Source organism: Ursus maritimus, unplaced genomic scaffold, assembly GCF_017311325.1.
Source record: "Ursus maritimus isolate PB19 unplaced genomic scaffold, ASM1731132v1 scaffold_6, whole genome shotgun sequence".
In the NCBI taxonomy this organism is placed as follows: Eukaryota; Metazoa; Chordata; class Mammalia; order Carnivora; family Ursidae; genus Ursus; species Ursus maritimus.
Window position 1 is genome coordinate 35,548,449 of NW_024426774.1, and position 17,263 is coordinate 35,565,711.

General features: G+C 48.9%; 1 protein-coding gene across 1 annotated transcript; it reads left to right on the forward strand.

Moving 5' to 3' along the window:
• The first annotated feature begins 10,230 nt into the window (after positions 1 to 10,230).
• LOC103671873 (speedy protein E5-like) lies at positions 10,231 to 13,492 on the forward strand. Its single transcript, XM_008700530.2, has 6 exons — positions 10,231 to 10,273; positions 10,438 to 10,635; positions 12,173 to 12,231; positions 12,573 to 12,658; positions 13,170 to 13,344; positions 13,433 to 13,492. The coding sequence occupies exons 1-6, from the start codon at positions 10,231 to 10,233 to the stop codon at positions 13,490 to 13,492; spliced, it is 621 nt and encodes a 206-aa protein (XP_008698752.2).
• The last annotated feature ends 3,771 nt before the right edge of the window (positions 13,493 to 17,263 follow it).

Sequence of the window (17,263 nt, forward strand, 5' to 3'; positions counted from 1 at the left end):
GATGGACAAAACCCACTGCCTGGCAGACGGCCGAGGGACTCCAACAGAAGCAGCTGTTTTGCACTCGGAAGGTTCGAGGCACCGTGAGCAAGAGGCTTCCAAGGTAAAACACAGTCACTCGGGTGCTGCCAGAAATCAGGACGCCCCCAACACATGCAAAGGGCATGGGGGTCAGGAACACCTTGCAGGAAGTTCCAGCCCAAAGCCGAGTCAACATGTGCTTCAGCCCCCATAACTCTTCCTTCAGTTGGGAGTCAGTTTTCACCAGGTGTGAGACACAGAGCCATTGACCCCAAGCCAAGCATGCAGCAGCAACCTTCCTTAATCCAGACACTTGTCATCTTGGATTTAAACTTGACCCTGCTTGCCCCTGCTGCACGTGGGAGAAAGGTCAGTTCAGTGTACCAGAAAAGTCTCCGTGATTAATCACTTCCCACCAGATTTGACAGCCCCAGATATTTTCCCTCTGGCCTCCAGGCATATCTCAACTCAGGATGAACTTGGAACTGCCACTTGAGGCCCACACGCAAAACTGACATATGAGAGTTAGAAGGACACAGGGGAGACGTGACTCCCACCTGTGCTGTGTCAGGGTGTACCTGCTTTCCTCAGGAGGACAATGCAAACCTTTCTACAGCACCCGGAGTTCAAAACCAGACTCATCTCACCCACAGATATGCAATCGTCTCTTGCCTAAAAGCCATGTACCCTGATCCCATGTCCAACAAATGTCTTGAAAATCCTTGCGCAGAAAGATACCCACGGACGTCAGGAAGGGCAGTCATGTGTCCTGGGCTAAAAGTGCCCCCTTTGGAAACAGGCCGTTACATGGCCACCTTGGAACACAGGCAGTGTCTTACAAATCATACACCCATCCTGCGACCCAGCAAACCAGCTCCTGGGTATTTACCCGAGAGAAATGAGAACAGACATCCACACAAAGACCTGTATGTGATGCTTGTAGCAGCTTTCTTCTTCATCACCGAAAACTAGACACAACGCGAATGCCCATCAGCTGGTGAATGGAAAGTCGAACGTGGCACCTCCGTGCAATGCAAAACCACTCCACGGTAGAGAGGAATTGACCACGGGGACACACGGGGACACAGCCACGTCTCAAATCGATTATGCCGAGTGAAAGAAGCCAGATGCAAACACCACCTGCTGTTTGGTTGCGTTTATATGAAATTCTAGAAAAGGCAAAATTATAGTGATAGAAAACAGGTCACTGGTTGCTGGGGCCAAGGGAGGGGGTTATTCCAAAGAAGTTCAAAGAACGTCTCCAGGTGCTGGAATGTTCTGTATCTCAATTGTGGCAGTGGTTACATGACTCTATATAATTATCAAAATTCATTAAGGGTGCAACAGGTTAATTTATCAAATTAGATTGATTTTATAATGAAAATTATATCTCAATATTTTTAAAAAGATCCCACCTACTTACTCCAAAAAAAATCACTCTACAGATTCTGTTCCTGTCCTTCTTTACCTTACTTGCTGTCTGAGCCTCTGTTCCTAAAGAAAGCTGTGGTTATGGGAAACAAGGGGCTGGGAGGGATCCTTGGGGTCCTGTCCCTTTTAAAACAGGGTGGTCTATGTCAGGACCACCACATATCTTCAGAAAGCCAGAATGGGGTCCACAGCCTGGCCACCAAATATCCCAGGAATAAAGAATTCCTCCAAAGAGATGTCACATTCCATCACCTCACAAAAGAGGGGTCCCCACAGAGGAGGGGTGTGTCTAAGGTGATTAGTCATAGGAGAACAGGCAAAGTCAGAGCTGGGTGTTCCAGTGCCCAGAAAGGAACACTGGCCTCAAGGATCAACCCTGTGAGTTCTTGGATCATGATAGAAAGGTCGGTGTGACCTTCAGAAATTCACCAGAAACAATGTGAAGGATCCCAAGGAGTATGTGCCATGAGTATCTGTAATTCAAAGGAATAAGACAAGTCTCTAAAAGTCAGAGGGACAGGAGCACAGCAAATGTGAGTTCTAAAACTTGTCACCCCTGTGAGATCTGGCCAGATTCAAGAAAAGCAGAATTTTTTCTTTCTCACTAGGGAAAAAAAACCATGAAGCCTCTTCATATTTAGGGGGCAAATAACAAAGGCCAACTATATTATTTTTGCAAACTTATAAATGCCCCAGGCCTGGCCAAATTCTTGAGCAAGAGTATGAGGCACCCACGGTTAATGTTTGCAGGTCAGCAAACTAACCACACTCCCTTTCCCACTGCCTTGCTCTTCTGGAAAGGTGTTGGGCAAAAGCAAGAGAACCAAGGCTACCACATTACATGCCAACCATTGGTACCAATTTCTGTGAAATAACAAAGAAATCATCACAGATTCTATTGAAACCAAAACCCTGAATAACACCAACAATACCACAATAGTCTGCAAATTAAAGGTTGCAGCCGCCAGGCATGGAAGGACTGTGGGGGCGCCCCAGCCATGGACCTCAGTCTCTGCCGAACGCTGCCCACATTCCAGATTTCAAAAGCCACAGGAAGGTGCCGGGCCCTTTGCAACCAAACTCCAGGGAATCTGCAAAAAATAGAGGAGGCCAGCTAATGCTCTGACTCAGCAAAGAACATACAACGTTCACATTTCCCAGGGCTCCTTGTCAAATGAGCTGGCCCCACTCTCTGCACCCCCCTCCTCCCAACAGCTGTGCTCCTCACCGTTCTCTGTGTTCTTTAGCCTCTGAAGGAGAAGAAAGGGTTGGTCATATCCTGCCCATGGTTAGTTAACCGAAGAGCCCTGATAAGGGGAAAGATATAAACTACAAGTGAAACTTTAAGGGTTGGATAACTCGTGAGTGGCCAAGCAGGATCTGCATTCAATCAGCTTCTCCCTCTGTCCACACCCCAGACATAACTAGGTGGTGTTTTAAATCACCTGCCTAAAGCTGAGATACAAACTAAGCTTCTCTCTTTAAAAGGGAGCTTCTCAAATGCCAGCAAGTGTGTCCCAGAATCACAGCCAAAGACAGAGATCAACCGACAGGGACTGGGGAAGCCAGGACCAAGATAAGCACGCCCTCGAGATGCCCCAGGCACCCCCTCACAGCCTGCAGCGGGCCTCTATCTCAGCCTCCATTTCCTCGTCTGTAAAAGGGGGACCCTGCTGCCACACAGGGGTGTCAAAGGAGAGAATGAGATGAAATCAGCAAAAGGCAAACTATAAACTATTAACCAAGATGATTTCTGGAGCCACCTCACAGAAGTTATTACTTTCCATTTAATAAAAAGCCCTTACCCATGAATAGCCCTTTAATTACCAGCCAAAAAACATCTCAAAACGTAAGCTCAATGCTCAGGGAATGATGTGATTTTTTTTTTGAACAATAAAACTAGAATTCCCCTGCACTTCCATAAGTTGTACCTGCCTCTGGACAGTTGGGCCATTGGCTGCATCCATAAAGCAGAAATCTGGGCAGAGCCCTCACTTGGAAAGCTGAGCCCTTCCGGAAGACAAACCCCAGCTTAATCAGAAAGTGGTGGCTACTGGGCAGGGCCCTCATCCCTGGCCAGAGTGGGCCAGGAATCCCAGAGCTGGAGCTCTTCTTCCTCCACCTTCCCCTCCCCACTACAGGGAGCACATCTGTCTGTCTGTCTGCCAGGGCCGCTGTCCACCAAAAGACTCCTGCTTTTACTCCCTGATCCCCCTCCTCTCTCTGCCTGAACTTGGGCTCAGCAACACTCTCATCTTGTGCTGAGCACAAGAGGGAAAAGACGGAGAACACTGACAGCATTTCCCTATTCCAGAAGCTTCTAAGCGAGTGCATCATTAGCTCATTTTAAATCTCCTGGAAACTCCAGCAGTAGCTATCAAGCTCGTTTTTGTCAAGGACACAGAACAAATTAAGTGCCAATATGGGACCCAGGCCACGGCCTACCTGAGGGCGTTGCACCAGCACTCCCACAGCCCCCAGGACCTGGTCATTCACCCCGAGTCACGGCCGGCCCTCCTCCCGAGTCTCAGCTCCGTGGGGGCAGACTGCCTTTTGCTGACTGGCGTCTGCCACAGAATGAGTCTCTCACAAGATGCGCAAGAAAGTTTCACTTTGCTTTTGGAAAGTTTTTTTTAAATGAAATGAATCTATAATTAAGAGGCTGCCCCACAACGATATATAGCAGTTGACCCCAAGAGAGTGTTTGGGGCGACCGAAGGCTAGGTGGCAGATACTTCTGGCAACTCCTGCCCTCTTTGGGTAAACGTGCCTCTGTCACGTCCCTGGTGATGCTATGAGATATTTCAAAGGCAGGCTGAGGACTTCAATCTTCCCAGGCCCCTGGGCTCCTTCCAGGGAGAGGCTTGCTGAGGGAGAGACTCCTGGACCTCCCCCTGTGGGGCCGGAGAGCAACACAGTGCAGTTAACAAATGAGCCTGCCTCGCTCCTGTCCTCAGAGGATCTCAAGCCTCTCGGGAAATTCTATTGGTCCAAATGAAGCTGCTCTCAAGTGGGTCCGTGGGGTAGAGGGGCCGGCCCTAGATGTACCCACGCGTGGAGGGCTGTGGGCAGAAGTTCTGAGGAGACGGTGGGGGTGGGGAAGACGTCTTTATTGTAAGACCAGTGTCATAAGAAGATATCAGGTTGCCTAGCCCAGTCAAGAGAAAACAAACTTAGTGTCCACGCACCATCTCATACCCATTAGGATGGCTACTATCCAAAAACAAAACAAAACAAACAAGCACTGACAAGGATGTGGAGAAATTAGAACCCGTGAGCCCTGCTGGTGGGAATGTAAAAGCTTCTATGGAAAGCAACAGGGCAGGTCCTCAGACACTTGAAAATTGAACTACCACCCTTCCACTTCTGGGTACCTACCCAAAAGAACAGAAAGCAGGTCTCAAAGCGATCTTTGTACACCCACGGTAATAGCCGCATTATTCACGATAACTAAAACACGCAAGCAACCCAAGCATCTATGGGTGGATGAACGATAAACAAAATCTGGTTTGCACAGGTCATGGAATATCATTCGGCCTTAAAAAGGAAGGGAAGTCTGGCGCGTGCTCCGTGGATGAATCTTGAGGACATTCTGCGCAGTGAAATAAGCCAGTCACACAAGTACGAGGACGATATGATTCCACTTAGACGGGTGCTTAGGGTAGTCACGTTCGTAGAGACAGAAAGCCAAATGGCGGTTGCCAGCGGTAGTGGGGAGGGGGCAATGGGGAGTTAGTGTTTCATGGGGACGGCGGTTCAGTTTTACAACAGGAGAACTTGGGAGGTGGATGGGGGTGACAGTTGCACCACACGAATGTGTTAAATACACGTAACAATAGTTAGGGTGGCTAATTTTATGTTATGTGTACGTTATTACAATGTTTTAAGTGCCCAGACATTAAAATTAAGAGCATCCAGTCCTTATTGCCCCACCATTGACCAGACTTCACTTTTTGTTTTGTTGGGATGTGTCTCCTTTTCAGCTTAATAATTTGATGCCAATTTCATTAATGGTAGGATGAGAAAGGAGGAAAGGACAGAGAAAGGAGGCATGCAAGACGCAGGCAATTTGCCAGGACCAAAGAAGAGAAAAATAAGACAGAAGGTGCTGCTTCTGCCCCTCAGCCAGGCCCTACAGGGGCTGGGAGGTGGGCATGCCTGCCCCGTCCCAAGGGACTGTTCTTTCCTTCTGAAACTGGCCATTTAGGGAATAGAGGAGGGGGCAGGGTACACCGAGGACCAGGTTACAATCCACAAAATGTGTTATCATTGTCCTTCTGGGTTCTAAATGTTTCTTTCTATGAGTCACAAAGGTTAACTGGGAGGCTCTTGAATTAAAAACCCGCAGGGTTTTCCTTTTATAGACTGTCCTCAAGAGACCTCTCACTTGAGTGTTCCTTCTGTCCTCATCCCCAACTGGCAGCTGCACTTAGCATGTGTGTTTACAGAAATACCAGTAGTTATTGCATGTTCCTTTCCATGTGATTAAGCATTGCCATAAAGCCCAGGCTGGATTAGAAATAGACCTTTCCCTTCTGAGAAGGGCTGAAAAGAGCATAGCCGCCGGCGGTGGCAGTGGTGTGCAACTTGTGCCACCTACTGGCCACTTTGGGGATCACCTAGCAAACACTGAAGGGGTGGACCGGGCTTTGCCACCCACCAATGAACTGACCAGAAGCACTGACCCACCCACCCTGCAGGGCAGGAGGTAACTAGGAAATGCCACCAATCAACTGCCCCACCCTGGAACCTAGCTCCAGACCTGTGCTCCTTAGCAAAAGGCTTCAATCACCTGAGCTATTATCTAAGGCAACAGCCCATTGAGTCTCTTGCTCCCACGAGAGGGCACTTCAGGACAAGGGGATCTTACATCACTGGAATTACTCAATGCATGTGTTCAGACTTGAAGATGAGGGACAGACACCTCACCATGGCTTGCAACTATAGCATTTGCCAGGTAACATTTGACAAATAGGTTTTGATCCTTTGACCCTCGTAACAGTTGTATGAGATACGTTCTCTTATTTTAGAGGTGAGGAAACCAGGAGGTTCAATCACTGGGTGAAATACCTTTCAAACATACAGAGGGAAAGGTCAGGGTACCTGCTGAGAAGTGAAACTATAATATAATAGTTCCTTTTTGGTCTGTTTTCCAAAGCAAACACACCAACATAAAGATATCCAAGTGTTGTCTTCACAGTTTGGAAGATCCTATTTAAAAGTTCCACAAGCAAATGAACATCCCCAGCTTTGCAACCACGGCCTCATTTCTTGGCTCATTTCAACAAAGATGAAAATTGACCACCGTCTGGGTCCCAGCAGAGCAGCTGGTGGAAATGACTTCATCACCTACCTTATGGTAGGGATACTCTTGATGCCAAAAAACTAATTTTAAATAATGGAAATTTGCCACCACTGAGGACATTCATGTTCTGAAGCCCATTCACAAAGAATTTGTAATTAATAACGATTAATAATAATCTGGGGCAACCCCAGGCCGCACCTCATCTGTCTCCCTTCCTTCAGGGACCACTCCTCTGCGCTGCCTCATGTCCCGTGTCTTGAAAGCGAACTTGGTTTTTCATATATTTTGTCCTCTAGTTATCTCAGGTGGGAGGGTAAATTCAGTCCCTCTTACTTCACTCATGCGGGAGCAGAGGTGCAGAGCAATGATTCTTGACATTGAAGAATTGGAGCTGTACTCTGCCTGTCAACCATGCAGGAGACACTCCCCATCGGTGTCTCTCGAGCCCCCCAACACATGGTTGTTCCTAATGCGTGTGATAGACGGACGGTGGTCCTGTTCCTTCCTGCCCTTGTAGCCGCACATCCACGTCCTTGCCATGGCCTCATGGTGGGTGGAGCGTATTTCCCCACGCTGGAAAGATGGAGCTGGCCTGGGACTTGCAGCCTGACAAAGGCAGAGGTTTGTGATGGGCTCCCCGGCCAGCCTCGGACATGCACAGCAGCCGGAGGGGCCGTCTCCTGGCCTCTGCAGACTGAGCTTCTCCGCTGGGCCCCTAAGGGCGGTTCCTGCAGAAGGCTTCGATGGCTGTTTCAGCTGGGAGCACAGGGGGTCGTCATGCAGAGCAAGTCTGCATTCAGATGTTGAGTGCGGCTTGGTCCCAACTGCACTGCACAAAGTAAAAAAATTAAAAAGAAATTGGTACTGGTCTGAGAGCTCTGGTCACAGCAGTGCTTGAAATTCTAGTAGGATCCAGCTTGTCTCGCTAACAAGAAGGACCTGAAGCAACACTAAGGAGACCCTCACTGGGAGGACGAGCAGCCAGGCATCAAGACCCCGTTAAGAGGGTGAAAAGACAAACTACAGACTGCTAGAAAATATTTGCAAAGGACCTGTATCTAGAATATATAAAAAGCTCTCAAAATACAACAGTAAAGAAAGGAATGATTCAATTAGAAAAGATGTGAACAGACATTTCACCAAAGAGGCTACATGGATGGTGGACACACGTGGAAGATGTTCAACATTTTAATCTATTAGGGAAATGCCATTCAAACCATGATAAGAGTCAAAATAAAAGCTAATGATAACACCAAATGCTGGCAATGGCGTGGAGAACCTGGATCACTCAGACACTGCCGGTGGAGATGCAAAATGATAGGACCACTTTAGAAGAAAATAGCAAATGCTCACAAAGCAAAATACGCACTTTACCACGCGGCCATGGAGTACTGCAGAGCAATAAAAAGGATGAACTCTTGATTTATGCAACCAACTGAATAGTTCTCAAAGGAATTATGCTAAGTGGAAAAAAAGCCAATCGCATAAGATTATGTGCTATCTGCTTCCATTTACATAATAAATTTGAAATAAAATTAAAGAGATGGAGACGAAATTGGCTGTTACTGGGGTTGGGGGGGATACTCTAAAAGACTAGCATGAAGGAACCTTGTTATGGAACTGCTCTGAATCTTGACTGGTCTGTCTCTTGATGGTGGTCACACAGGTGCACACATGTGAAAAACTTGCATAGAACTAAAGACACACATAAGCAAGTGTGTGTAAAACTGGTGATACCTGAATAAAGTCAACAGATTGTACCCATGTCCATTTCCTGTTGTGATACTGTGCTATAGCTATGCAAGTTTGTACTACTGGGGGACTTTGGTGAAAGTTATACAGGATCTGTTTTATTTCTTACAACTGCATGTAAATCCACAATTATCTCAAAATATAAAAATTAGAATTTTTTAATCTTAAAATGATCATAGCTAAACAGAAATAAGAGAGTAAAATAAACTATACGAGTTCCTTTCATTATGCAGGAGGAATTCGTCAGCTTTAAGTTTGTGTTTTGATATGTGGCTGTATTGCTTTCATCTGGAATCATTAGCTGATTTGGTTAAACACAAGATGAGTGTCAAAGCGGAGATAATGTTGGGATAAGAGGAGGTGAGTCCAGTACTCAGGCTGGGACACTAAATGCCCTCCCCTTGAGACCCATCATCTTTTCCTTGAGTGCCTTTTATAGACCAAAGAGCAGTTCCTGGTGGAATGGTGTGAGGTCATCAGTGACTCATGTCAAGGGCTCCGGAATCTTGGAAGCCATTTGATTCCAAAGACCCGGCTACAGTCAGTGTTCTTCTCACACTGTTCTGAGGCTGTGCTCCGGGTAAGCGTGAGGGGCCTGGATCCTGAAAGAGCCAGGAAGTGCGCTCTGGGTGAGTGTCTCTCACTCCTGCACTAGACTGAATATGTAAGGCCAACCAGCTTGGCCCTCATAGAAGGGCGACTGAGGCTCAACCCTCGCTGCCCCTGGCCATTCTTCCCTTGAGCACTGGTCAGATACGAGTCCTAATCCCAAATCCCAAGTGCTCTAACCTCGGTCAAGGAACAAATCCTACACAAGTTAAGTCACCATTTCCTTATCTGTAAATCATGTAAGTTATACACCTTACCTCATAGATCATTATAAGAATTGAATGAGGTCATTCTTTTTGCCTTGATCAATGTTGGAAGGTCAATAAGCAACCAATAACTGTTAGCTACTGTTGCCATTTTAATTATTATTAGGTTTCACAAGGAGCAGGTTAAGCAATAGAAATGGCCTGGTCAGAATCAGATTGAGTCCCTTCCGGTTTTTTCATATGCAGAGAAGACAGGATCCCTCTGGGCTCCACATCAGCTGCCTCGGAGACTGCTCCAAGCCAACAGGACCCAGGAACGGAGAGTCAGAAGAAAAGGGCGTGCATGGAAGGGAAGGCAGGTGTGTGTGGTCGTCTGGCTTCTACCCACAGTCTCTGAATGTTCGAAGTTGACAGAACACCATGGCTCCAACTTTATGTCTCCTTCCTCCTCTCGGCTCTCATGTGTTTGGCTCTGCCTAGGCAGGGGAAAGCGCTTTCAGGATGAGACAGGGAAGTCCCTATCCTGTGCACTTTCGAGGTATTAAAGACAGCTAGGACTAGAGAATTTTACATCTGTCTCTATAGAGGTATCCTTTAGGCAGAACAATCCATGGAAAGAGGCACAGGAGAGCAGCTTTTGCCTAGCAAAGAAAGGGAAATAATAACTCAATTCCTACCCTCCTTTATAGACAAGTGCAAGGGGGTGATGATCATTCTCTCATCCCTCCAGATGTCACATGCAAAATTCTCAAGGTGAGTGGGAAAGAGCCTAGCGTTTCCCAAGGGGGTCCTCCCGCCATGATGATATGGGGTCCGTCCTCTCTCTCTGCAGCTCCACGGAATAGGAGCCCTCTGGCCTCCAGTTCTGCCTCTTCAGAGGCTGTCCCTAAGCAGAGAGCCAGGAGAATGAGAGGCCGGAAGAGGAGGAAATTGATGGATGTCAAGGCAGGTATGTGTCCTCGGGTATGCCTCAGCTTCCCTGCACCGAAGTGTCACTACTGCTGAGTGACCACTTATCAGCTTGTCTGCACAAGACTGAGTCCAGTGTTCAGAGCGAGCTGCAAGGCAAGGACTCCACTTCTCAGGCTCACTCAGAATCTTTTGTTTCTGCAGCTGCCCAGGTGAGCAGCGTCCCGGCCTCCAACTCCACCACCTCAGAAGCTATCTCTGAGCTGAGGTCCTGGAAGAAGAGGGGACAGAAGAGGAACATATGGACGGTCAATCATGTTGAGGGAACAAAACTCAGGATGAACAAGAGGAGAAGACCCAGTTACCGTCCTGAAGACCAAGAAGCATTCTACCGACTTCTGGGTGTGTGCTCTGAGCGGGTGGAGTGTTCAGGGCCCCTCTGAGCTGAGTCATTTTGGAGGCAGGGGCTCTGGGGTCATGCTCAAACTTCCCCCTGGGCTCTAAGCTGTCAGGTGTCCGGGCGGCACAGACACAGAGCAACCCTGCTTCTGCGGCGGGGCTGGCAGGTTTTTCCTCTCTGAGACAAGTTCTTGGAGGGAGAGCGAGGAGGCTACAGTGAAGAGTACTCCACGGTCAAGACGTTTCGGAACAAACCAAGGGGTCCATCCTCTGCCCACTGAGATGCATTTGTGTATTCCCTCCAACTAAGATTGTAGAGATTAGTGATGGAAAGACAACCTAGATCTTGCTGTCTTTACGTTCAAGGTGGGAGGAGACAAAAAACAAACCCATACAGAAATAAGTTGCTCTCAACCATGACGACGGCAGAGAAGTAACGTTTTTCAAAGGCAACAGTGCCTGGAGATGGAGCATGAGCAAGGACAGGGGAGCTCTATGCAGTGGGGTACTCAGGGAAAGTCTGTCTGAGAAGGTGCTATCAGGCCCAGAGGCAGGATTTAGTGTGATAGGTTTGGGGACAGCACTGAGATCACATTGTCCAATACAGCGTTCATTAGCCACATGTAGCTATTAAAAGCTTATTTAACTCATTTAAAATTACAGTTAAAAATTCAGTTTCTCAGTCTCATGAGCCACATTTCAAGTGTGCAGTAGCTTGATGCCACACATGGCTAATGGCTACCACACTGAACAGTGCAGATCTAGAACACTGTTATCATCACAGAAAGTTCTATCGCAGAGAGCCAGACTGACTGGAGAAGTGTTGAGGAGGACGGAATGATCCTTGACTCCTCCATCCTCCCTGCTGTGCAAGTGTCATTGTCCCAGGCCAGGAGCGAGAGATAGATAGCACCCAGCATTATCAGGTTTCCCCTGGAAAATCGTACCTCCAGGGGACAACTCAAATTCCAGACGAGCCTTCTGGGAGTGGGGGAGGCCAGGTCATTATCTGCAGGAAGCAAGGGGATCCAGGAGAACGAGGGCAGGATGCCCAGCACCCCTAAGGGCTGCAAACTGACTGCCACAGACTCAGGGCGCTCAGTTAATGGGAGGCGGGAGAAAGCTTTGCACTGGTCACAGCATGATAAAGTGACAAGGATGGGTGTGGTGTCACAGAGACCATGGCTACATCCAAGCTCTGGCTTAAGGCAAATGTATTAAGCATTGAGGCCGGGTCACATCTCTGTGATCAACAAATGTATCCCCGCCCATCACATGGAAGTTAAATTACAATAGCGAAATCCATGCCCCACAGCTGAAACTCAACCACACAGGCCTCCCGGAAGGAATAGCCGTGGTCACAAATAATAAGGTTCACAACGCTTCTGGCAGAAAGGAGGCTGCCTCCACTTCTGGGAGACAAAGGAACTTGGGGAGGCTCTGGATTTCCTCCTCCCCTCTGCAATGTCCCACAGCCCTTCACTTGTTTCTCCCAGAAGGGCTGCTCCAAGGCCCTCATCACTTCTCCCTTCCTTTGCAGAGGATCCCGTGATCCAGAGCTTCTTGGAAGCTGACATTTTCCTCAAAGTATCTGATAAGGTATCTGTAGCACCAAAACGATGAGGGACCGAGGGGTCCACAGAGTCACCACCCCATGGGGGCAGGAACAGAGAACCAGATTTCTGGCCAGGTGGGAGAGGCCCTGGAGAGACCTGCTCTCAGGGTCAGAGAAGCAAAGGACATGGCACCCATGGCCTGCCCTGCCCACAGGCATCTTATCCTGGCCTCCAGTCCATTCCTCTCCACATGTCAAAGGGCCTCAGCACAGCCCACCCTGAGGGGTTCCCACCATGGCCGTTGGATGGGGCAGGACCCGTGGCCCATGCGAGACACTCTCACCCCCTCTATTTATCCCTCACCTGCCCTCCGCGTCCACACAGTACCTGCTTTCCATGGTGGTGGAATACTTTGGCCGTGTAGGGCTGCCTGGACACCTCTACAACAGGATCCACTTCTTCCTGGCCCTGTGAGTGCCTCCTCGGGGACCTGCTCTCAATTCTGCCCAGCTCCCCCCATCGCACAGCCTCACCACCCCATCAGAATGGCTTGGCCATGCCTATGAGCCCAAGGGTTTCAACTGGTGGTTCCTCATGGCCACAGAGCAGACAAGGCTTTTAGGGGGTCACACGGTCATAGGGGAGGGAAAGGCAATGAGTAAGGTCCTAAAATCGTGAAAGTAGCCAAGAAACATCACTTGCTGCTCAGAGACGGAGTGACCTGAGGGAGGAAGCCCCAGGGAAATGGCAGGGAGCCAGAAGCTTGGCCTGGCCCATGCAGGCTTGGTCCTGAGGATGGTCCTACTGTCTCTCTGGAGCCGGGCTCCCTGCGGATAGGGCTTCCCCGACCCTCCTTCCTGGATAGACTGCCCTGGGCCCTGGGTCCTCCAGTGTGACCTCTGCAGCCTCTCCCCGCTGCACTGCCTGAGGCTGGCAGCCATCATTCAGGCCTGACAAGCTTCCCCTCTTTTGCCATGGCAGCTACATTGCCTCCGACATGGAGGAGGACAACCCCACATCCAAACGGAGCATCTTCCAGTTCCTGCTGGGCAGGGAGCACTGGCCGGACCTCTACAAGGAGTTCCTGAAGTTGAAGGTGGAGTTCTTCCATGCAATGGGGCACCGAGCCTGGGTCACCCCGGAGTTGTGTGAGGAGGTCTGTTGGGGACGAGGGCCAGGGGGCGCACCCCAGTGGTGGGGCTGGACCCTTCCTCCAGGTGCTCACATTGCTGTTTCCATTTCAGATCCAGGCCCAGAACCCACATCACTGGGTCTGGAGTCGGGAGCGCCAGTGTGCCCCCTAGGTCCCCAGGGAACAGAGCGGGGGGCTGCAGGTAGTCCAGGTGAGTGTGGGTGCTCTGGGGCTCTGCAGGGTCGGACATCCCCACCTTCTGTGCCCCTGCAGTCACCTCCTGGGCTAGCGGGCATGAAGGGGAAACAGAACAGCATCCCTTCATGCATATTAGCACAGTAAGGGCTCTGTGAACTCCAATGATAAAGAAAGTAATAACCTGTGTTTATATCAAAACTCTCCAAATGAATTTGACTATGGAATCATGTATGCAACACCAGATCCCAATTTGCATATCAAAAAATTTTGTTACGAAAACTCTTGGAAATGCTGATCTAAGTAATGAAAACCTCTGTAGGGTTTTGATTTGAGTTGAAAATTTCAAACAAATAAATGGAAGACACTGAAGTCACCCTTTCTGGAAAGGGGGCTGTTACCTTGGTGGCTCTTGGGAGGGAAGAGAGATTAATTTCAGCATTCATCAAAAGTGGTATGTGTTTTGCTCCCACATGAAGCAAGCTTAGTAGCTGGGTCCCTGAAGGATATGTCAGAGTCTCATCTTGTCACAGGCAGAAGGAGCTCCTAGGGCTCCTGGTCTCGGCAAAAATCAGATTGCTGGGGGAAAAGGGGCACAAGCACCTGGAGAACTGGGAGGAAGCACATAATAGATGACACATTTATAGAAAATGACTGCTTAACCAGCATCACGAACTCTTTAGAATGTGTTTTCTTTTGTTTAAATTTGGTTTTTATATTTGCGTTTACTTGAAATTGGGGGAAACCTTTGGTGAAATGCAGAAGGAACCCTTTGCCTGGGGGAGGCAGCTATACCAGAAAAACCTTGTAAACTGAGCCACCCCCGCCTCTTTGCAGGGTGTGATGGAGCCTATTCTGACCCTAGGAAAAAGAAGGTCAAGTGTGTTCTGTGATAAACCAAGTTTGGGATAAAGTTTAATTCATCCACAGGCTTCTTATTTGAGGACCAACAGCTACTATATATGCCAGAATCTCAAATTCCAAAGAAAATTGCATTATCACCACAATAAAAAAAAGAGACAAATAGTGGTTACAGGGGCCGCTCTTGGATCTGGTCACTTACACAAGCAATGAGGGTGGCAGCTGATTTTGCCTGAGCCCCTTTCCCACACGCACCTGTGGTGAGGTGCTCAGAACTTCCTCACTTGGGAGTTTGCCTTCTGCGCTGACCTCGCTTTCTTTTCTTGTAGCTCCCGCCCATCCCCTGCCTCCCCCTGCCCCAACACCAAGCCGCTGCCTCCTTCCCAGGCTCCGGGAGCCACAGAGGGACAGCACTGGGCCTCCAGTTTTCCTCAGGCCTTCAGGAAGGAGGGTGCAGGGACAACCAGGACTACGGCAGTCTGAATGGCTTCCCCACCTTCCAGTGGGGGTCAGCCAGCAAAGGCCCTGACCCCTGGGTAACCTGGAAAGATGTAGTAGTAACATGGAGGGGGGACCAAAGGAGCCAAGAGACCAGAGCAGGAGCCTCTGTGGAGACTGAGAACAGGCAGAGGGAGAAGAAACCGAAAGTCTGGGAAGAGGTCTGGATCACTGGGGAGGCCAAAGAAACAGCTAGAAGATGGTAAGGAAAAGAGGAGGAGACAGGAAGGGGAGAAACACGTGAGGAGAAAGGATACAGGATGTGGCCAGCCCATCCTAGACAATCAGCATCTTGGGGACAGTGGTCCTTGGAGCCCTTCCTGACACTCTGCTAGAACAGAATGAAGCAATGCTGGGGAATTCCAGCCACAGACTAGAGGGAGGCACGGAGCTCACTGATGTGTGGGTCTAAGGCTGAAACAAGAGAGGGAGTAAGAGGTAATTAGAAACTGTCTAGCCCTTCACCACTATTTCCCATGGAAATGCCTGATTTGCCTCGAAACTTCTTATAACTACAAGGTTCCCAGGAACCTCACAGTCAAGCCCAGATAGAATATTCAGTCTTGTAAAAAGCTGACTCCTTTCGGGAAGCAGTACAGTTGCTCTTCAACCCTCTCCATCCCATGAGGGCTTAGCATTTTCTTGAGTCCTCTGGAACTTTCCAGTTGCAAATAATCACAGTACTTCCTGTCTGTGACACCTAGTCTTTCCAGCCCCTGAAGGCCAAGGTAGAAACACTTAAGCTAAGAGGTGGTTTCTCTCCTCACTCATGCATCTAGTGACTTCCCGGGGAAGTTTGGCACAATACGGGGCCAACCCACGTCGTTCCACTTACTCAGCTGATAAAGACTGTGTTCTTCTTAGTCAGTGAGTCCTCTCAGTGCATTATGGAGAAACCCGAGGCCACTCAGGGGGGTCACTGCCTCTGTGGCCTGAGGTTGGTAGCATCCAGATGAGTTGGTACATGGATTACAGGACTGTCACAAAATCTTGGGAGTATCAGAGCACACCTGAGGGTTTGATCATGGAAAAGGAAGTGAACAGCACTGGGAGCTCAAGAGATAGCCAAGGGGCTGGAAATTCCATGAGCAAAACCAGGGGAAACCAAGTGGTGGTGAGTGGTTTTTACAGGACTTGGGGATGGGGCTAAGTTCACACCTGGGTCATTGTGTCTCACATAACAGCGCAGCGTTTGCTAAGGGACTCAAGCAGAAAGGGTGTTGATGAAGGGGAGTAGATGGAAATGTTTGGGGAGCAGCAGGCTGAGAAGCCCCTGCAAAACTACAGAACCCGTGGGTGGGGGGCACCTGTCACAGCTGGCGGTAGCTTCCCGCAGCCAGGTGCATGCCATCTGCCCTCCTGCCCGCCCGTGACCAGTGAAGGAGAGTAACGGCTTGGCCGCCGTCTCCACCTCAAGGCCTCGCATGCGCATCTCTCACTGGCTTCTCACAGTGGCACACTCTTACCTGGCCTCACACGGGAAACAGCTGGAGGCTGAGCAAAGAGAGGACGACGGGGTGAAGATACTGAGGTGACATCCAGCCCAGGCAGAGGGCACAGTGAGATGACCCACAGATTAAAGAAGCAGAGAGGGAGTCTGGAGCAAGATGACACTGGACAGCACCCATACCGCCCTCTGGGGTTTTGCAAAAATTTCATAAAGTGGGGGTCAGGGCTCCTCTCATCTAGATCTTACTGGACAGAGATTCTGCAGCTAGGGATGTTAATTACAATGGATTTGCTAATGATTCTTCCTTCAACAGTTGAAGAGCTGTGTATATTTACCCACATTTCCAGTTGATGAGACTATCTTCTTAGTCTCTGGAATGGTACACAGTAAGCAAACAGAAGTCTTGATTAAATGAAAAATAGGCACGAATATGAACACAAGACAAATGAAAGAACGTGGGTAGCACTAACTAGCTTCCAAACACTGTCCCTGTGGTAAGTCCTGCCAGTGACATGATTACCCAGATCACGATCTAGCACGTCTGGGTTCTGGAAGCCCATGGACTACAGCTCCCACAAGGCAGCATACCTAAATTTAAGACCAGAGATGGATCTATTAACTATAGAGACAAGGCAACAGATCGCACACCTAAGTATTGGAGTACAAGCGGTGGAAATTATGAACATGCAGTTATTCATAGATTTTCACTGATTTTATTGAACCTAGTATAAATTTTTTTCCAAATTTCCTATTTCATGTTATAATGTACCACAGAACAGGAAGAAATATCTTTAGCTAAAAGACATTTTAAATTAAGATAGTGATTATATGACCAAGAAAGCAGCACAGAGACTAACTCAATCTAACTCCAAGAAACTACACAAAGGTCTTTGTTTTTCTAAAGATGCACAGAGAAGGGCAGGGTCCACAAACTCGGCG